General features: G+C 43.0%; 1 protein-coding gene across 3 annotated transcripts in view; it reads left to right on the forward strand.

Moving 5' to 3' along the window:
- sptbn1 (spectrin, beta, non-erythrocytic 1) overlaps positions 1-17,043 on the forward strand; it is a 265,257-nt gene that overhangs the window by 212,333 nt on the left and 35,881 nt on the right. For all 3 annotated transcript variants that reach the window (XM_084321135.1, XM_084321134.1, XM_084321136.1), the window contains 11 exons: positions 727-807; positions 1,246-1,452; positions 1,767-1,978; positions 4,627-4,764; positions 7,202-7,322; positions 8,978-9,193; positions 9,560-9,979; positions 10,853-11,055; positions 12,150-12,240; positions 15,056-15,202; positions 15,498-15,761. In XM_084321135.1, the coding sequence (XP_084177261.1) occupies positions 727-807; positions 1,246-1,452; positions 1,767-1,978; positions 4,627-4,764; positions 7,202-7,322; positions 8,978-9,193; positions 9,560-9,979; positions 10,853-11,055; positions 12,150-12,240; positions 15,056-15,202; positions 15,498-15,761 (2,100 nt within the window). The remainder of the gene's footprint in view (positions 1-726; positions 808-1,245; positions 1,453-1,766; positions 1,979-4,626; positions 4,765-7,201; positions 7,323-8,977; positions 9,194-9,559; positions 9,980-10,852; positions 11,056-12,149; positions 12,241-15,055; positions 15,203-15,497; positions 15,762-17,043) is intronic.

Raw genomic sequence — 17,043 nt, forward strand, 5'->3', positions numbered from 1 at the left:
GGCCGGCCGTCATACTGACTCAATTGGCAGAGTCAGCGGGAGGGGAGTCGATGGGTGGTAATCTGGTCGTTGTAAACAGCGACTCCTACAGGTCGGTCAGGGCGCCTGCACAGCAAAGACAGGAGATGGCGGGGGCAGTGTGAGCCTCCTACACGTTACACCTCGCCAATGAGAGTCCGCGCTGGCAGGTGAAAAGAAGTGACTGGCTGCCTCCACATGTATCGGAGGGGACATGTGATGGGCTTCTATCCTCCCTACGACTGGCCAGTGAGGGGCACATGCGAGCAACGATCAGGACAGGGGAGGGATAATTGGCACGAGAGGAAATTGGGATGGGAGAAAAATCACAGAAAAAGGAGGAAAAGTAGAAAAAAAGAAAAAAGAAATTAATGAATGAGAACTAGTACTACAACAATGTACAAGTACTTTCAGGATGAGCAGATGGGTCTTTGTGGGGCTTTCAATGCATGCAGGACATACAGTGGTCTCTATAATTGTCAAAAGCTTCAGGCCTCCACACACTTGGGGTGTTAAATGACAATGATGTTCACGGTAAGATTGTCTGCTTTAATTTGAGGATTCAAAAAAACATTTATATAACTTATATCAGTTATTGGTTAGATGAACATTCAGAAAGCCACGGTCATATTGTTATGTGCCCCATAATGTGTACCAAATGCATTATATTCATTTATATACCTCCTTTCATTCCTTCCTATCCTGCAGGAGCAGTGGGCGGCTCTGGAGCGTCTGTCTGCTGTGCGTAAGGCCCGCCTTGAGGAGGCCTGCAACCAGCACCAGTTCCAGGTACAGAACCACAGTCTGCATGGTGTTGCATCTTTAGGTTACATGAGAGGCACCAGGTAACACTCGGCAGGCCTGGGATCAGTTACCTTGCAATCCATTCAGAATTTAAACAGAGATTGCCGTTTACTTTCTGATAATACATTAATTTACTTGTCAATAGGTTGGATCTTTTCATGCCATAAATTTTTTCCAGTATTTTCATTAAACTTCAAGGAAGGGGGTCTCTCCAAAATGTGGATTCAAAGAGGGGAAACGGGAAAGGAAATACAGCAGAAACAAGACATTCTATGTATATGAGGATATCTTGCATAAGGGTATTTTGAACCCTTTTTGTGAATCAAAGTGGAACTCAAAAGTGAATAAAATTATCATGCATAATATAATATAGCAATGAGGTTTTTGAAAAGCACCCGTGCAAACCTCCCCCGTGTCCTCCAGGCCGACGCGGACGACATCGACACCTGGATGCTGGATGTTCTGCGCATCGTCTCCAGCGCCGACGTGGGCCACGACGAGTTCTCCACCCAGGCTCTGGTGAAGAAACACAAAGACGTGGCCGAGGAGATCACCGGCTACCGCCCGGTCATCGACGCTCTGCACGAACAGTCCCGCACCCTGCCCACCGAGAAGGCCAATTCAGAGGAGGTGTGTGGTGGGGGTCGCTAGAATTCTGCACACACCACAGCGTATACTGAGTGCACACAATATTAGGTTTCCATGAAATTGACTGACTAGGGAAATCCAGGTAAAAGCTATGATACTCTAATGGCTTAATCTAATGCTGTATTTACCAGCTCAGAGCAGGTAGACATGCTGCACAGTAGCTTTCATCGTTGTCTTTTGTTATTTAAATATTTTCCGTCTTTACCTTTAACTCCCTTTCTCCCTCCTCTCTCCTCCTTCTACCTCCACCCTCTTCATCACCCCTCTTCTCCCCCTCCTCCTCCTCCTCTCTCCAGGTCCAGGGTCGTCTGGCGGGCATCGAGGAGCGCTACAAGGAGGTGGTGGAGCTCACGCGTCTCAGGAAGCAGGCCCTGCAGGACGCCCTGGCCCTCTACAGGATGCTGAGCGAGGGGGCCTCCTGCGAGGTCTGGATCGACGAGAAGGAGCAGTGGCTCAACACCTTGGTGATACCTGAGAAGCTGGAAGACCTGGAGGTCATTCAGCACAGGTAACGTTACATCCAGTCAATCAGTGAATGGGTTTCCCACCAGAACACGCAACATTTCAGGACATCTCGCATAGTGCAAACACGGAACATTGACAGACATTAGATTACACAGCATTCGTAACATAATAAGCTATGCACACCCATTTCTTTTTTTTAAAGAGACATTTATTTTTATAATATTTACGTGAATATTATTCATTTGAATAAGTCTCAAAAGAGAATGAATGAATGCATTTCTACAGAGCTTTTCTAATACTAGGACACAACGCACTTTACAAGGGAATGCCTGCATACATATTTTCTGTATGGGTGGCCCCAGAATCCAACCCCTAACCTTGGCAGTGCTGGTGCCATGCCAGATACAATGGGGAATAGTTAAATTTTACTATTTTATTCTAGGTTTTCAGCTATCTCCTCAATTTCTATATATAGACGGCTATGGAATTCAGGACTTAATCATAGCTGACAATCAAAATCTTCGCAAATATTGAGACAAAGTCTTATCAAATAGGAGGCCTAATGTGTATTAATTGGGGGGTTTCCTTGAGACGAAACAAGCTTGAGAACCACTAGAATGGGAGCTCTAGGCGTCGGGGGTGAAATAGGGGTTTGGTTCATGATGTCCCGGATCACGTTTTCCGCGTGATTTGGAATTTTCTTTGTTCTTTTTACTGACACCATCCTTTAAACCTGCCTTGTTAATATGCTTCTGTGAAGCGACCGCTCCATGTGTTATTGGGCCTTTAGTGTTTTTTTGGCTCACCAGCCTGAGAGAGTAGCACTGCAGTGAAATGTGGGACAAACATGGATCCAAGTGTTGGTGAGTTGGAGTAGAGTGTGGGAACGAGGCTTGTAATAACTGTTATTTCCACTCGAATAAAGATCCAAAGTGTTAAAAGAAAAAAGAAAAGTGTGTCAGAGAGAGAGAGAGAGAGATTGAGTTAAAGTGTTTTGGACAGTGGTTATATGGCTTGTTATGTACGGCTTGTTGCCTCTTTGGTTTCAAACCCACATGGTTTACCCTCATTGCATCACATGGAACCTTTCCCAGACTTGTGTATGTGTTTTTGTGTTGGCAACTGCCTCTTTCATACATCTGTTCGCATTTTGGCCTTTTAAATGCAGGCATTATGGCTCTGCTGAAAACAAGTGGTTTGTCTGAGTTCTTACCTGAACTTACCTTACCTCCTTTTGTCTTCGTCATACAGTCACTTAGGGCTGGACGGTATGGTCTAAAATGTATATCACGGTATAATTTGAAGCATAGACGGTAATATAATAATAATAATAATAATAATAATTATTATTATTATTTGTATAGCTGCACCTTTCATACAGAAACTGCAGCTCAAAGTGCTTCACAACAGAAAAAAAGACATAAAATGAGCACATAAAGTGCAGACATATAAAATCACAGTTTTTCACATTAGGATCTAACATGATTGATTGATTGATTGATTGAAAACTTTATTAACAGATTGCAGAATGGGTACAATACAGTACAGCTCAATACACACAATTGTTAAGGGGATGCAGACCAGAGAAAGACTTTCGTCTTGTTTACATCAGGGTCCCCCATTTTCAATTCATCATAACATATATGACACACACGACATACAGATAGCCAGTACTACTACATCTATACATTTATGACATACCAGATTTGCAAATACAGTAGTTTGTGATACAAAAAGAGTCCAGAAAAGAGAGTACCGGTATATACATTTTACGTGAAAACTGTACATTGGAGGAGGTTGGGTAGGTGGGGTGGGGTCTCTCTCCCTCTCTCTCTCCACAGTCCACCTGCATTTTACACACAATCGCAGTTGAGCCGCTCACACAGTGCGCGCACGGAGCGATGTATCCTCTCTCTCTCGCTCGCTCGTTCTCTCTCGTATACATGTATCACGCTGTGTGGGTGACTGTCACTCAAATCGCTTATGGGCGGAGCTCAGCCCAAAACAGCTTGAAATCTTGAAGTGGGAAAATGCTGCTTAGAAAAGAAATACAAAACAATGAATTTGTTTGAAAAAAAACTTACAGATGTGTTCCATAGATGGGAATTGTGTAACATTGCCCAAATAGTGAAAGGAATAGCAAAACATGGGACCTTTAAAATGTCTATATAAATGCTTCTGAAGGGGTAAAACACTGGTATGGCAGCTATTACTGTACTCTTGTATTACTAGGACATATTTCACATAGTACAGAGGTATTTTAAGAACATTTATGTATTTTAAGCGTCTTTGAGCATCTGGAAAAGCGCTATATAAAATAGATGTATTATTATTATTTATTGTGCAAAACTGCAATAGAAAAATGCAAAACCTTGAAGTTACTTCCATCTCTGAAAAACATCGGTCACAAGGTATAGTCAAAATCCATACCGTAGCGCAAATTCATACCGTTTATACTGTATACCGTTTGTGCCGTCTACACCCCTACACTAGAGTTTATCTTCAGGATTCGTAATGTCTTTTGTCCTCATGTGAAACTGCACTAATGGTTTGAATGTTCTGTCTAACCCCCCACACACAATATTTTTCACCTACCCCTCACTTCCACCCCCCCAACCCATCTCTCTTTCCCTCCCCTCACCTTTCTCCTTCTTTTCTTATTCTACTTCCTCCATCCCATACACATCGCAGGTTTGAGAGTCTGGAGCCAGAGATGAACAGCCAGGCGTCTCGTGTTGCCGTGGTGAACCAGGTCGCCCGGCAACTGATCCACAACGGTCATCCCAGTGAGAAGGAGATCAAAGCCCAACAGGACAAACTTAACACCAGGTAACCGAGCTGGGTTCAAATAACCACGATAAGATGACAAGACTAGTATAGGTCGACCCACGTGTTGTCATCGCCCCTCGTCAGTCAGTACCTGTAGGCTGCTGAACTGTGGTCCAGTAAAATGGGCTTCAGGCCTGTTTATGGTGCATTTTCTTGTGAAATAACGGTTTTAATGCAGAGTAACACTGGGTACACAGTCTGAATGCCAGGCTGAAACTGCACTTGGCTAGTATAACCTTTTGTATCACTCACACTTGCACATTAACACAACTCACTCTATACCAGTATAATCTATTGCATAACATCAGCCCCCAAGATACAGAAACTCTAGGGGTGTCTTAAATACTTCGAAGCTTCATTCGATGGGCATGGGATTCGAATATGAAAATAAAATTCGATTACCGGTATTTTAAAAATAAAAATTTGAATTTAAAATGTTTTTGCTAAATCAACTCTGCCTCTTTTTGTTAACTACAACAAGCAATGCTGTTTGTTATTTAAGATGCGGTCGGACTCGGCACTGACAGATTTGTGTTCATTGTGCTGCTTTTATAAAGCCTCAAATGACGGCTTACAATATTTCATGAAAGCAAAGTGTTTTTTTTGTCTAAGATTTAAAAAGGTTTAAACTTTACAGCACTGACAAAGTTGAACAAAGTGCTGTACAAGTCCCACAACATAATTTATTTTGTATATATTAAAAAATAAAAATAATCGAATTTCTTTTCCTTTTAATCTCGAAGCTTCGAATTAAAAGCGAATCTCGGCCCCGAAGCTTCGAATTCCAAAAAAAAATTCGAAGGTCAGCCCTAAGAAACTCCATAACATCTCACCTCAACCAGCCACACAACTTAACTTGTGGACTTGTGGAAGGGAAGAGTCAACTAAAGTTAAACGAAAAGTTAACGAAGATTTTCCACTTTAGCTGTCTGAATGCACCACATAACTCAACACCAGGTAAACGTTCTCTTTGTTAACTCAACACAGGGTTAAATATATAACTGCTTTAATACAAGATACAAGATACTTTAATGCCACACAACGATGGTTGGTGGTAATTGATTTCGGTACAGATGTTGAGCACTGGTTATATCAAACATGAAACAGACATCAAACATCAAAAACGTCAAAACATATATACATTAATACATATAGGACAGTCACGGTAACAGTGTCGGTCGGTGACAGATGCTTGCCCGTTTGTGCAAAGGGGGGCGGGCCAGGGTGTTCAGTGTTCGGACTGCTGTGGGGAAAAAACTGTTTGTGAAACGTGTGTGTCTGGTTAGGATGGACCTGTAGCGACCTGAGGGCATGTGCTGGAATAAGTGGTGTGCTGGGTGAGAGGGGTCGTTGACTATTTTAACAGAGCGGGTGACTGTGCGTGAGGTGTAGATGGAGTCCAGAGAGGGGAGGGGACAGCCAATTATTTTGGAGGCTGTCTTGATGATGCGTTGGAGTTTGTGTTTAGTGTGTTTGTCCGTGGAACCGTACCAGACTGTGATGGATGAGGTGAGGATACTTTGAATTATGGCAGTGTAAAATTGGACCAGCAGGTGTTGTTGGACTCTGTACTTCCTCAGTTGTCTGAGGAAGTACAGGCGCTGCTGGGCCTTTTTGATGATGGCAGTGGTGTTAATGTCCCATTTGAGTTTGTTGCTGATGTGGGTGCAGAGGAACTTTAATGAATCAGTTAGGGTTATGGGTTGGTCTGCGATGGTTATTGGGAGTATGGGTGTTTTTTTTGAAGTCCTGAAGTCTATGGCAATTTCCATGGTTTTGGAGGGGTTGAGCAGGAGGTTGTTGGATGCACACCACCTCACTGCTCTGTCCACCTCCTGCCGGTAAATGGACTCGTCGTTGTTGGAGATGAGGCCCAGGATGGTGGTGTCGTCGGCGTACTTGAAGGCCTTGACTGAGCTGTCCAGGGGGGTGAACTGGTTGGTGTAGAGGGAGAAGAGCCAAGGGGAAAGGACGCAGCCCTGGGGGGCCCCAGTGCTGAGGGTCAGAGGGCGGGATGATTTGTTGTTTACTTTGACTGTTTGGGTTCTATTGGTGAGGAAATTGAGGATCCAGTGGTTGATGGTGGGGTTGATGTCAATGTCTTGTAGCTTATGGAACAGATTATTGGGGGAGATGGTGTTAAAAGCTGAGCTGAAGTCAATAAACAGAATACGGGTGTAGGTGTTGGGGGTTTCCAGGTGCTGTAGAGTGTGGATGAATGGAGCAGGTGACCCTCTTGCACAAGAAGAATATGACATTTGCAAGGTATCATAATTTTAGAATTGCTCTGATCTTCGACAGTGGCAAGAACCCCTTGGTTCCAGGGTTCCACGACAACCACATGGCATTGGAATTCCTTCCTATGTGTGACAGAAATCAACTGAAACAAAAGCACTCTAGGTGCAGTTCTCTCACCACGTGTATGTCCTCTGTCCAGGTGGAGTCAGTTCCGTGACCTGGTGGACCAGAAGAAGGACAGCCTGAACTCGGCCCTGGGCGTCCAGAACTACTACCTGGAGTGTAACGAGACCAAGTCCTGGATCAAGGAGAAGACCAAGGTAGCAACGCTGCACTACATCCTAGACATGATGAGCTGCACGCATCTACATTATTTATATTCCAGACAGGCTAATCTGTGTGTGTGTATATATGTATGAATGAATGAATGAAAACTTTATTTAACAGATTGCAGAATGGGTACAATACAGTACGGCTCAATACACACAATTGTTAAGGGGATGCAGACCAGAGAAAGACGTTTGTCTTGTTTACATCAGGGTCCCCCATTTTCAATTCATATTGACATTTATGACATACACAACATACATGACATTTATGGCATAGGGACATACAGGTATTTAGTACTGATACATTTGTGACATAAACGGTATTCAAATATACAGTACTGTTACCCATTGATCCTGACAGAGTATATACATAGGATGGGGAGGGGACTGTACATTAGGAGGGGGTGGGTGGATGGGAGAGAAATATACATACGGTGGGGAGGAGACTGTACATTTGGAGGGGGTGGGTGGGTGGGTGGGAGAGAAATATACATACTGAAAGATATCTGTGTTTTTCAATGTATGTGATGTATAGATTGGGGGGGAGATGCGGTGGGGAGGAGACTGTCTATTAGGAGGGGGTGGGGGGTTTGGACATTTACAGTGGCCAGTTTCGAATTGCAGCCTCCCGTAGGTGCTCTTTAAGAGCGGTTTTGAATGGGGGGGTAGGGATTCACATTCCTTTACAGCTTTGGGTAGGGCGTTCCACATTGATTTTTACATATTGGATGAGGGATAGTGACTGTCAAATGAGCCATAGTATTGTCTCCATAGCTATAATATAGAATATAGATATAGCCCTGCAAACATCGCGACGCACAGTGAAAATACCTATCTTTTAAAGCGTGGCCCATTGACTACAAGGATGGATAAAACGGCTGGCGCTGAAAGTGTTAAGCTCCCAAGATGGACTAGTGCAAGCTATATGTTTGTGACAAAAAATGTCCCCACCTTCCATGCTCTGCTGAGGAACTTGATGTAACTTAAATTGATTATTAGTTAAAAAAAAATTATAAAATGTTTATAAATGGATAATAGGTGCCATTACTGATGTCAAACAAAGTGATACAAGGTACTCCTCTGGTTTGTGGAAACATTGGAATTGATGCCTTTATGTATTTTAATCTACGGTATTGTTTTTATATATGTAAATATGGACCTTGAGTCTGGAATAAAGTCTTCATCAATAACCACGTAGACGGCTATAGCTATCTGCTAAAGCCTCATGTTGCCTGCCGGGAAATAAAATGGATTGTGGGCCTTTTGCTGGTGTGGTTTTAAAAAAAGCAGCATTATGATTTTATGCTTTTGACATTCAGGCAAATAGCCTCTTCATTCAATTAGCATTTTCTGTGGCTTACTGCTCATTCTGGCTTACACGCTCCCAGTGTTTAAGTCTCATCTTAAAACACATTTGTTCTCCCTAGCTTTAAAAAAAAAATTGTCTGCTGCTGTAATTTTGTTTGTAGTTGTGTACTTTGTATTGTGTTTGTGTGTTTTATTACTATATTATAGTTTTTACTGTGAAGCACTTTGGTCAACCATGTTGTTTTTAAATGTGCTATACAAATAAAGCCATTGACAAGAAAAAAACAACAAATCAAATTGACTTCAAAAATACAATATCCTTCCTTCCTTGTTCCTAGGTGATTGAGTCGACCCAGGAGCTCGGCAACGACCTTGCCGGTGTCATGGCCCTGCAGCGTAAGCTGACAGGCATGGAGCGAGACCTGACTGCTATTGAAGACAAGCTGGGAGACCTGGGCAAAGAGGCAGACCGCTTGTCCACCGAGCACCCAGACCAGGCTGACGGCATCAAGGGCCGCCTGGCAGAGATCAACGATGTCTGGGATGAGATGAAGGTAACCTAATCAAATGAGATCAAATTAAGGTTTATTTGTTCTGTATTTCAAAAGGTCACAAACTGGTAGATGCATTACCAGAAAGGACCGTATCTGCATCAACGTACATTGCATTGTACTAGTTTATATTGATTTATTAAAACAAAATGTAAGACTTGTTACAAGGCACTTATCCAATCTTTTATTTATCTTGTCTCTGTGTGTGTGTTGGGGTATCTATTTTGCTGCTGTATGACAACTTAACTTACCCTCTGGAATCAAGAGACATCCAACTATTTATTAGTGTCAGTTCATCCACCTATGTATCAATCTAAATGCCATTTCTATTTAATTAAGGATCCAATCTACCCCTCTAATCTCTCTCAGGACACGCTGAAGAATCGAGAGGAGTCGCTGGGCGAGGCCAGCAAGCTGCAACAGTTCCTGCGCGAGCTGGATGACTTCCAGTCCTGGCTGTCCCGCACGCAGACGGCCATCGCCTCCGAGGACATGCCCAACACCCTGGCGGAGGCCGAGAAGCTCCTGACGCAGCACGAGAACATCAAGAACGAGATCCGCAACTACGAGGAGGATTACCAGAAGATGCGGGACATGGGCGAGATGGTGACCCAGGGCCAGACGGACGCCCAGTACATGTTCCTGCGGCAGAGGCTGCAGGCCCTGGACACCGGCTGGAACGAGCTGCACAAGATGTGGGAGAACCGGCAGAACCTGCTGTCCCAGTCCCACGCCTACCAGCTGTTCCTCAGAGACACCAAGCAGGCCGAGGCCTTCCTCAACAACCAGGTAATGTACACTACACCACTTCACTGGTGTATTGCCCTATTTACTGTACACATACTGTACTGTAATGCACTGCCATACTGTACATTCTCTACATACCGGCTTCTCGGAGAATAAGCCGAAGCAGGCTTATTAGGAGTCATTGGAGCAGTGTGACCCAAGTGACCAGAGAAACCTTTACTTCATTGTGAGAAATTGTACCAAGTTATGAATTATGAGTCCATCAGAAAGGGATACTCCCTCTTACTTGGTCTAAGAATATGGGTTGTCATTATTGCATGTGTCAATTGGCTTGTTCCCATATTGATCTGACCACCTAGTGAACCCTTGCTTTCTCATTAGCAGTGTGATTCTACACACACAGACAGCTCTGTTAGTGAGATAATTGGCCGACATAACTGGACAGCACTATTGCCCTGCTGCTACTGTACACACAGCCAATTTGTTCTCAGTACACTGTATGTTTATGTGAAATGGACACAATTTCTCCAGAAACCTGCAAACCAATCATCCCTGGATGGATGAGGGCTACACAGAGTTATAATGTTTACAAAATGTTCTACAATAAAATACAGCACAAGTTATGACTTCTTTCGCCTCCTCCACCAGGGCCCTCTCCAGAGTCCTCGGATGCCCAATTACCTTGCAGTGGTCTGAGGTCGCCATCAAGAGGCAGGACGGTGTAATAGCATGCTAACATGTCTTTGTCTTTCCTCCCTCTATATTCTTCCCCAATTCCCATCTCTCACTTTCTCTCCATCAGAGAGAGTTTGTCGTGGTCCATACAGAGATGCCCACCATGCTGGAGTGGTCTGAGGCCACCACTAAGAGATGTTTCTTAGAATAACTACTGACCTGTCTCCCCCCCACCCCCAGGAGTATGTCCTGGCCCACACAGAGATGCCCACCATCCTGGAGGCGGCAGAGGCTGCCATCAAGAGGCAAGAGGACTTCATGACGACCATGGACGCCAATGACGAGAAGATCATCGGCGTGGTCGACACCGGCCGGCGCCTGGTAGCCGATAACAACATCAACGCCGAACGCATCCAGGAGAAGGTGGACTCTATTGATCAGAGGTAGATACCATTGATTGATTGAATTTATTTTTACATTATATGATTATCATTACACAGTTCATCATTGTCACATCAAATGTACTAATGTATGTTTAATTTAATATTGGCCTTAAATGAGACTTAAAATGCCTTCTGGGCTCAGAAGTTGAACTCTGTTGACCAGAGGTGAATCCACTGAATAGTGGCCAGTTGCTTGAAGCTTTTAATACTTGGTGATAGTGTTGCTCTAGCAGTCAGCAATGCTCTGTCAATGGTTGTTTACAGTGTTTTTCAATCAGGTCTTGATTTAATTAATGTGATAAGTGCACATAATAGTCTTATCAGGTTATTGCAGATTTAATATTAATATATATCTGTTGTTGTGAGCGACACACTGCTCTGTTGTTCTATAAGGTAACTTAGAACTGTACTTTGTAAAGAAACTTGGTGTTAAGAGCGATGGACTGCTCTGTTGTATGTTAGAGCGATGGACTGCTCTGTTGTATGTGAGAGCGACGGACTGCTCTGTTGTATGTTAGAGCGACGGACTGCTCTGTTGTATGTTAGAGCGACGGACTGCTCTGTTGTATGTTAGAGCGACGGACTGCTCTGTTGTATGTTAGAGCGACGGACTGCTCTGTTGTATGTTAGAGCGACGGACTGCTCTGTTGTATGTATGTTAGAGCGATGCTCTGTTGTATGTTAGAACTTTGTAAAGAAACTCAAAGTACTAAGAGCGATACACTGCTCTGTTGTTATATATTTTTCTTTATTGAACAATCTTATCACACTTTTTACTGTCCGTTCTATCTTATTATTTTTAGCCTATTTTAAACTGAATCAAACCGCACTTTTTTACTCTATCTAATCTATTCTATTTTATTATTTGTATTGCTGAAGAACTGTGATTTGCCTAACCTTGATACCTCTCTATCTCTTTGTATTTAAATTTTTTATTTTTTATGCTCGCTTATGCCTGTATTTTTTACTGTTGTGAAGCACTTTGAACTGCAACCTCTGTATGAAAAGTGCTATACAAATAAAGTTATTAATATTAAATATTTCTTTTTTCAGAGTAAAAGTTACTGTATCTTAACATTTCCTTTTGTGTGTAGACATAAGAAGAACCGTACTGCAGCCAGTGATCTTCTGATGAAGCTGAAAGACAACCGAGACCTGCAGAAGTTCCTCCAGGACTGTCAGGAGGTCAGTGCATAAACATGTGGTGTACTCATAGTGTATAGTATTGCCTTTTAGAGCAGCCTCATGATCCAGGGCATCGTAGCTCTCTGTAGTACATCCTTTGTGTAACAAAGTGATCTTGATCTTGGGAGGAATGAAAAGGGTGGCATCCCCCTCGTTAAAACATTAGCGTTAGTACATGTGGTTTACGTTTGTTATATTTGAACAAATCACTCACTTGAACTATCTAGTCCTGGACTTTCTGTGAATGACTTGAGAAAGCTACTGCTATCTATCACTGAACCATCTAGTCCTGGACCTTCTGTCAATGACTTGAGAAAGCTACTGCTATCACTGAACCATCTAGTCCTGGGGCCTCATTTATCAATGGTGCGTACGCACAGATATGTGCGTAACCCGTGCGTACGATCATTTCTAAGCAAAGTGTGGGACTTATCAATTTGAACGTGTGCTTGACTTTGTGAGTATATATACAGCTCAGACCGTGCGTACCTGGCGCCCAGCGGTAGAATAGGAAGACTGCAGGGTCTGCAGCACGGAAATAAGCTTTTGTGCATTACACTGGCGTGTTCGGTATGACCCGTAATTCATTATAGTTAATTGTAAGATAGCGACAGTAGCGTAATTATTGTCAAACCCTATACTGTAAATAGCATTTGTAATGGGTCTTTCTTTCCGAATGAATGCAGCATGGTTTATATATAGCGTTATCGGAATACTACAGAGTGCACTGACTGCGCTCTGCGGGGAACTGTTTTCAGAGATAGGGCAGTCTATTTGCCGAGAGAACATAATATTATAGAGTCCGCTATACCCGAGACACATTCTCCTTGATTTGTAGAGCAATTTGGGACCCAACTTAAGTGTGGAACAAAACGCACATGCCATCCCCATGCACACATTCAAGTCCTCTCCACCCTCTGGTCTTTGGCCACCGGCACGGTCCATCGTGATATATTGGAAATGGATTGAGCAATAGACTGTTACTGTACCACCCATAGCTGTCAAAGCTCCATCACAAATTATGTGAATAGAAAGGGATTCCACTCAGTCAATGTTGCGATGTGCATTTGGCTGATACATGTCGTTGCTGGTGACCGGGAGGAGGCACACATTGTATTGAATTAAATTGTAATACTGGGGTATCTTAAATGCAGGTGGTTGGGGTTATCCACTGAAGCCATAGTTAATGACTGACCAACCCAACGAACGACCCAACAGGAGTGCAATTATAACGGGCTCATGCGCGAACAAGAGCCCTTTAGAGCGCAGTTGGCCTGCTTGTTTGGCACGGGGGGCAGACACAGAACACCCACCTCCAAACACGATTAAATATTGTTTAAAATAAAAAGCGAAATACTATTATTTTTTGTCATGTTTCCAAATAACATTGGTCACAACGAAATGCTTTCTACTTCAATTCGTTGGTTAGAATAGATGACCTCCGTTGAAACTTCACTGAGACTAACACACTCTATTTGTGCACAGACGTGATGGAATTCAAGTTTGCGTTTTTATTGATCACATAGGCAGGCTACACATGGCATATATGCAGGCTATACATGGCAGTGAGATTAATTGTTAGTGTATGCTCTCGTATTATTGTTATAGTATATGCTATTGTCAAGAAAAGAAGTACATTATTTTCAATCGTGGCTTTAAAGGGGAACTATTTTACTATTTCTTTCACTATTTGGGCACTTTTACACAATTCCTGTGAGTCTATGGAACACCTCTGTAATTTCTTCTTTTTTTTTTTTTCATTTTGTATTTCTAATGAAGTACTCAAAAACAGCATTTTTCTACCTCAAGATCTTAAGCCGTTTTGAGCCTGGGCACCTAAACCACTGCGCGGCCTGATGCTACACAGCCACATTATTATGCAGCTGAGTCTCTCTGACTTCACAGATCAGCACATTTTCAGATGACTCAGTTCAGTGAGGGTGAATATTGTGAGAGGAGAATTGGAAGAATGCGCCAATATGAGAATTAGAGACATAGATCATATTAATATACGGTAAGTCCACATAGCTATGAAACAATGCTAAACACTGAAAAAGGCCATTTATAAGATAGTTCCCCTTTAATTCGTAGCCGAGAAGCAGTCTAGTTTTAGCAGCTTAATTAATCCCGACCCGTCTCAGCCACATGCATAACTGAAACCGGCTATGGAAACAAATCATAAATAGACTACTGTAAATAAAATAGCCTATAATATTATAAAGGATAGGCTATATAGCAGGGGTAGAGGGGTTCCCAACCTTTCTTCCCCAGAGCCCCACGATTCCTTGGAGACATAGGAATATGATATAAGGTATACTGGTCGTCAGCGAGGAGATATAGCCCACAGCGGATAGCCATTAAATGCCATTTGAGAATATAGGCTATTAAGGCAAAACGACGGCCTATAGTCTATACACATTGGGTGGGTGCGTAGAGACATTCTAAATTCTGTGCTTAAGAATGAAAATAGAACTTCTGTCAGTGACTTGAGAAAGCTACTGCCATCACTGAACCATCTAGTCCTGGACATTCTGTCAGTGACTTGAGAAAGCTACTGCTATCACTGAACCATCTAGTCCTGGACATTCTGTCAGTGACTTGAGAAAGCTACTGCTATCACTGAACCATCTAGTCCTGGACATTCTGTCAATGACTTGAGAAAGCTACTGCTATTTTTTGTGTTACCGGTTTTGATAATGTACTGTATTTACCAACATCAGCTTGCATGCTAGTCGAGGTTACCTTAAATGAATGTATACTGTGTATATTTTTAATTATTGGTGAATAATCATCAATCTCCTTTCTCTCTGTCTAGTTGTCCCTCTGGATCAACGAGAAGATGCTGACGGCCCAGGACATGAGTTACGACGAAGCCAGGAACCTCCACAGCAAATGGCTGAAACACCAGGCCTTCATGGCTGAACTGCAGTCTAACAAGGAATGGCTGGACAAGATAGAGAAGGTATAGTGATACAGAGGGAAGGAGGCTGAGAGGGAGGGACAGATGGAGATGGAGGAAAGGAAGTTAATAAGCTATTGACGAAGAATGTGATGTGCTTATGGTAAAACATATAGAGATGAGTTACTTAATTAATGTTATAAGGGGAATGTGGATGACATGGAAATATTAAATCGGTAGATAAGTGAATTAACGGAAACCGTATGACTACATGTATAACAAATAATGATGATGGCCTATACTGTAGGTTTCCCATTTATAGGCTAACGCACCATCTCTGGCTCTCCCTCTCCTCCAGGACGGCATGGCCCTGGTAGCAGAGAAACCGGAGACGGAGTCCATGGTGAAGGAGAAACTGGCGTCTCTGAAGAAGATGTGGGAGGATCTGGAGTCTACCACCCAGGCCAAGGCCAAGTGTCTGTTTGATGCCAACAAGGCTGAGCTGTTCACCCAGAGCTGCGCTGACCTGGACAAGTGGCTGGGAGGCTTGGAAGGCCAGCTCCAGTCTGATGACTACGGCAAAGACCTCACCTCCGTCAACATCCTGCTCAAGAAACAACAGGTGAGGATTGGGCGACCTGTGTGTCAGTGAAACAAATTGGCAAATGGTACATCAGGGGGGGGAAAAGGTTGGAAGTTGAGGACTTCCACTGGGTGAACTGGCTTTCGGTGGAATCTATTGGCACTCTTGATTAGGTATGGCAATATCAATAATAAGATGAGTAATAAGGTCACATCCTCACAAGAATGTGGATTGCTATTTTATAATCAAGCTCTCAATATTTGTGCAGTTTATTTGTTTATATGTATATATGTATATCAGTCCCTTAACATATTCGCGGCCATTCGATTTCCCCATCTAGCTCTAGCTAGGCCAGGTTTCCATTACATAGTTTCACTGTGCGTCACCTTGTTTGTAGAGCTAAATCTATATTTTATATTATAGCTATGGATACAATACCATGGTCATTTGACAGTAATCTTCCGTTCAATAATTTTTTTTCATGAATACGTTCACGCGTTATCCCGTGGTGAATATAAGTATAATTTCGGAATGATCAGGGCTAATTCCTGGGAGGCTGGTTATAGGGCGCAACATGAATTCTACTAAAACCATTGGCGTTTCGTCCCTGGACATGCTACTATTTCCGAATCAAATCTATATAATGGGTATTATGTTTAATCATGAATGCATGAAAGGAGGGGGGGGTCGTTTCTGATTATTTGATTGCCAGTAACGTCATTCGTTATTACCACAACACACGCCGATCAGGGGGATGGGTATGATAACCTTGCACAATCAAGCTGAAATTGACGTCAGATTGTCCTTACCTGTGGTTGGTGGTATTCCAAAAAGAATATTCCAATTATTTGATCGCCATCTGGTCCATCCTATGTCCATCTGGTCCACGACATTACCCACCACAACATATGGATCGGGGGTCCCAAAAATTATTCAATGCGATCGGGTGAAGCCCTAGGTTTCCCATTACTAGAAAAGTCCGCCCGGAGCGGTTTAAGCGTAGCACCCGGTCTGGAACAGGGTTTACTGCACTCTCGATACTGCCTACTAGCAGGATGTGGCCGGTACTTCACCTTCGAGTCCCAGTATGTCTTTTAACGGCAACATACAGGTCCCTGACATCGAATAGGATATTAAAATCGGAAAAAAGGGAAAACGATTAAAAAAAAACGTATATATACGTGGTTGGCCGTTAACCGTTGGCGCCCAATAACGTATATATACGTGGTTGGCCGCGAAAGTGTTAATAGATAAAAGTGTACATTCTACTTAAGGTAAACTGCCACTGGATGCTCAGAGGGTCAAATATTTGTTAACTCCT

This window comes from Notolepis coatsorum (genome assembly GCF_963971535.1).
Source record: "Notolepis coatsorum genome assembly, chromosome: 9".
Classification (NCBI taxonomy): Eukaryota; Metazoa; Chordata; class Actinopteri; order Aulopiformes; family Paralepididae; genus Notolepis; species Notolepis coatsorum.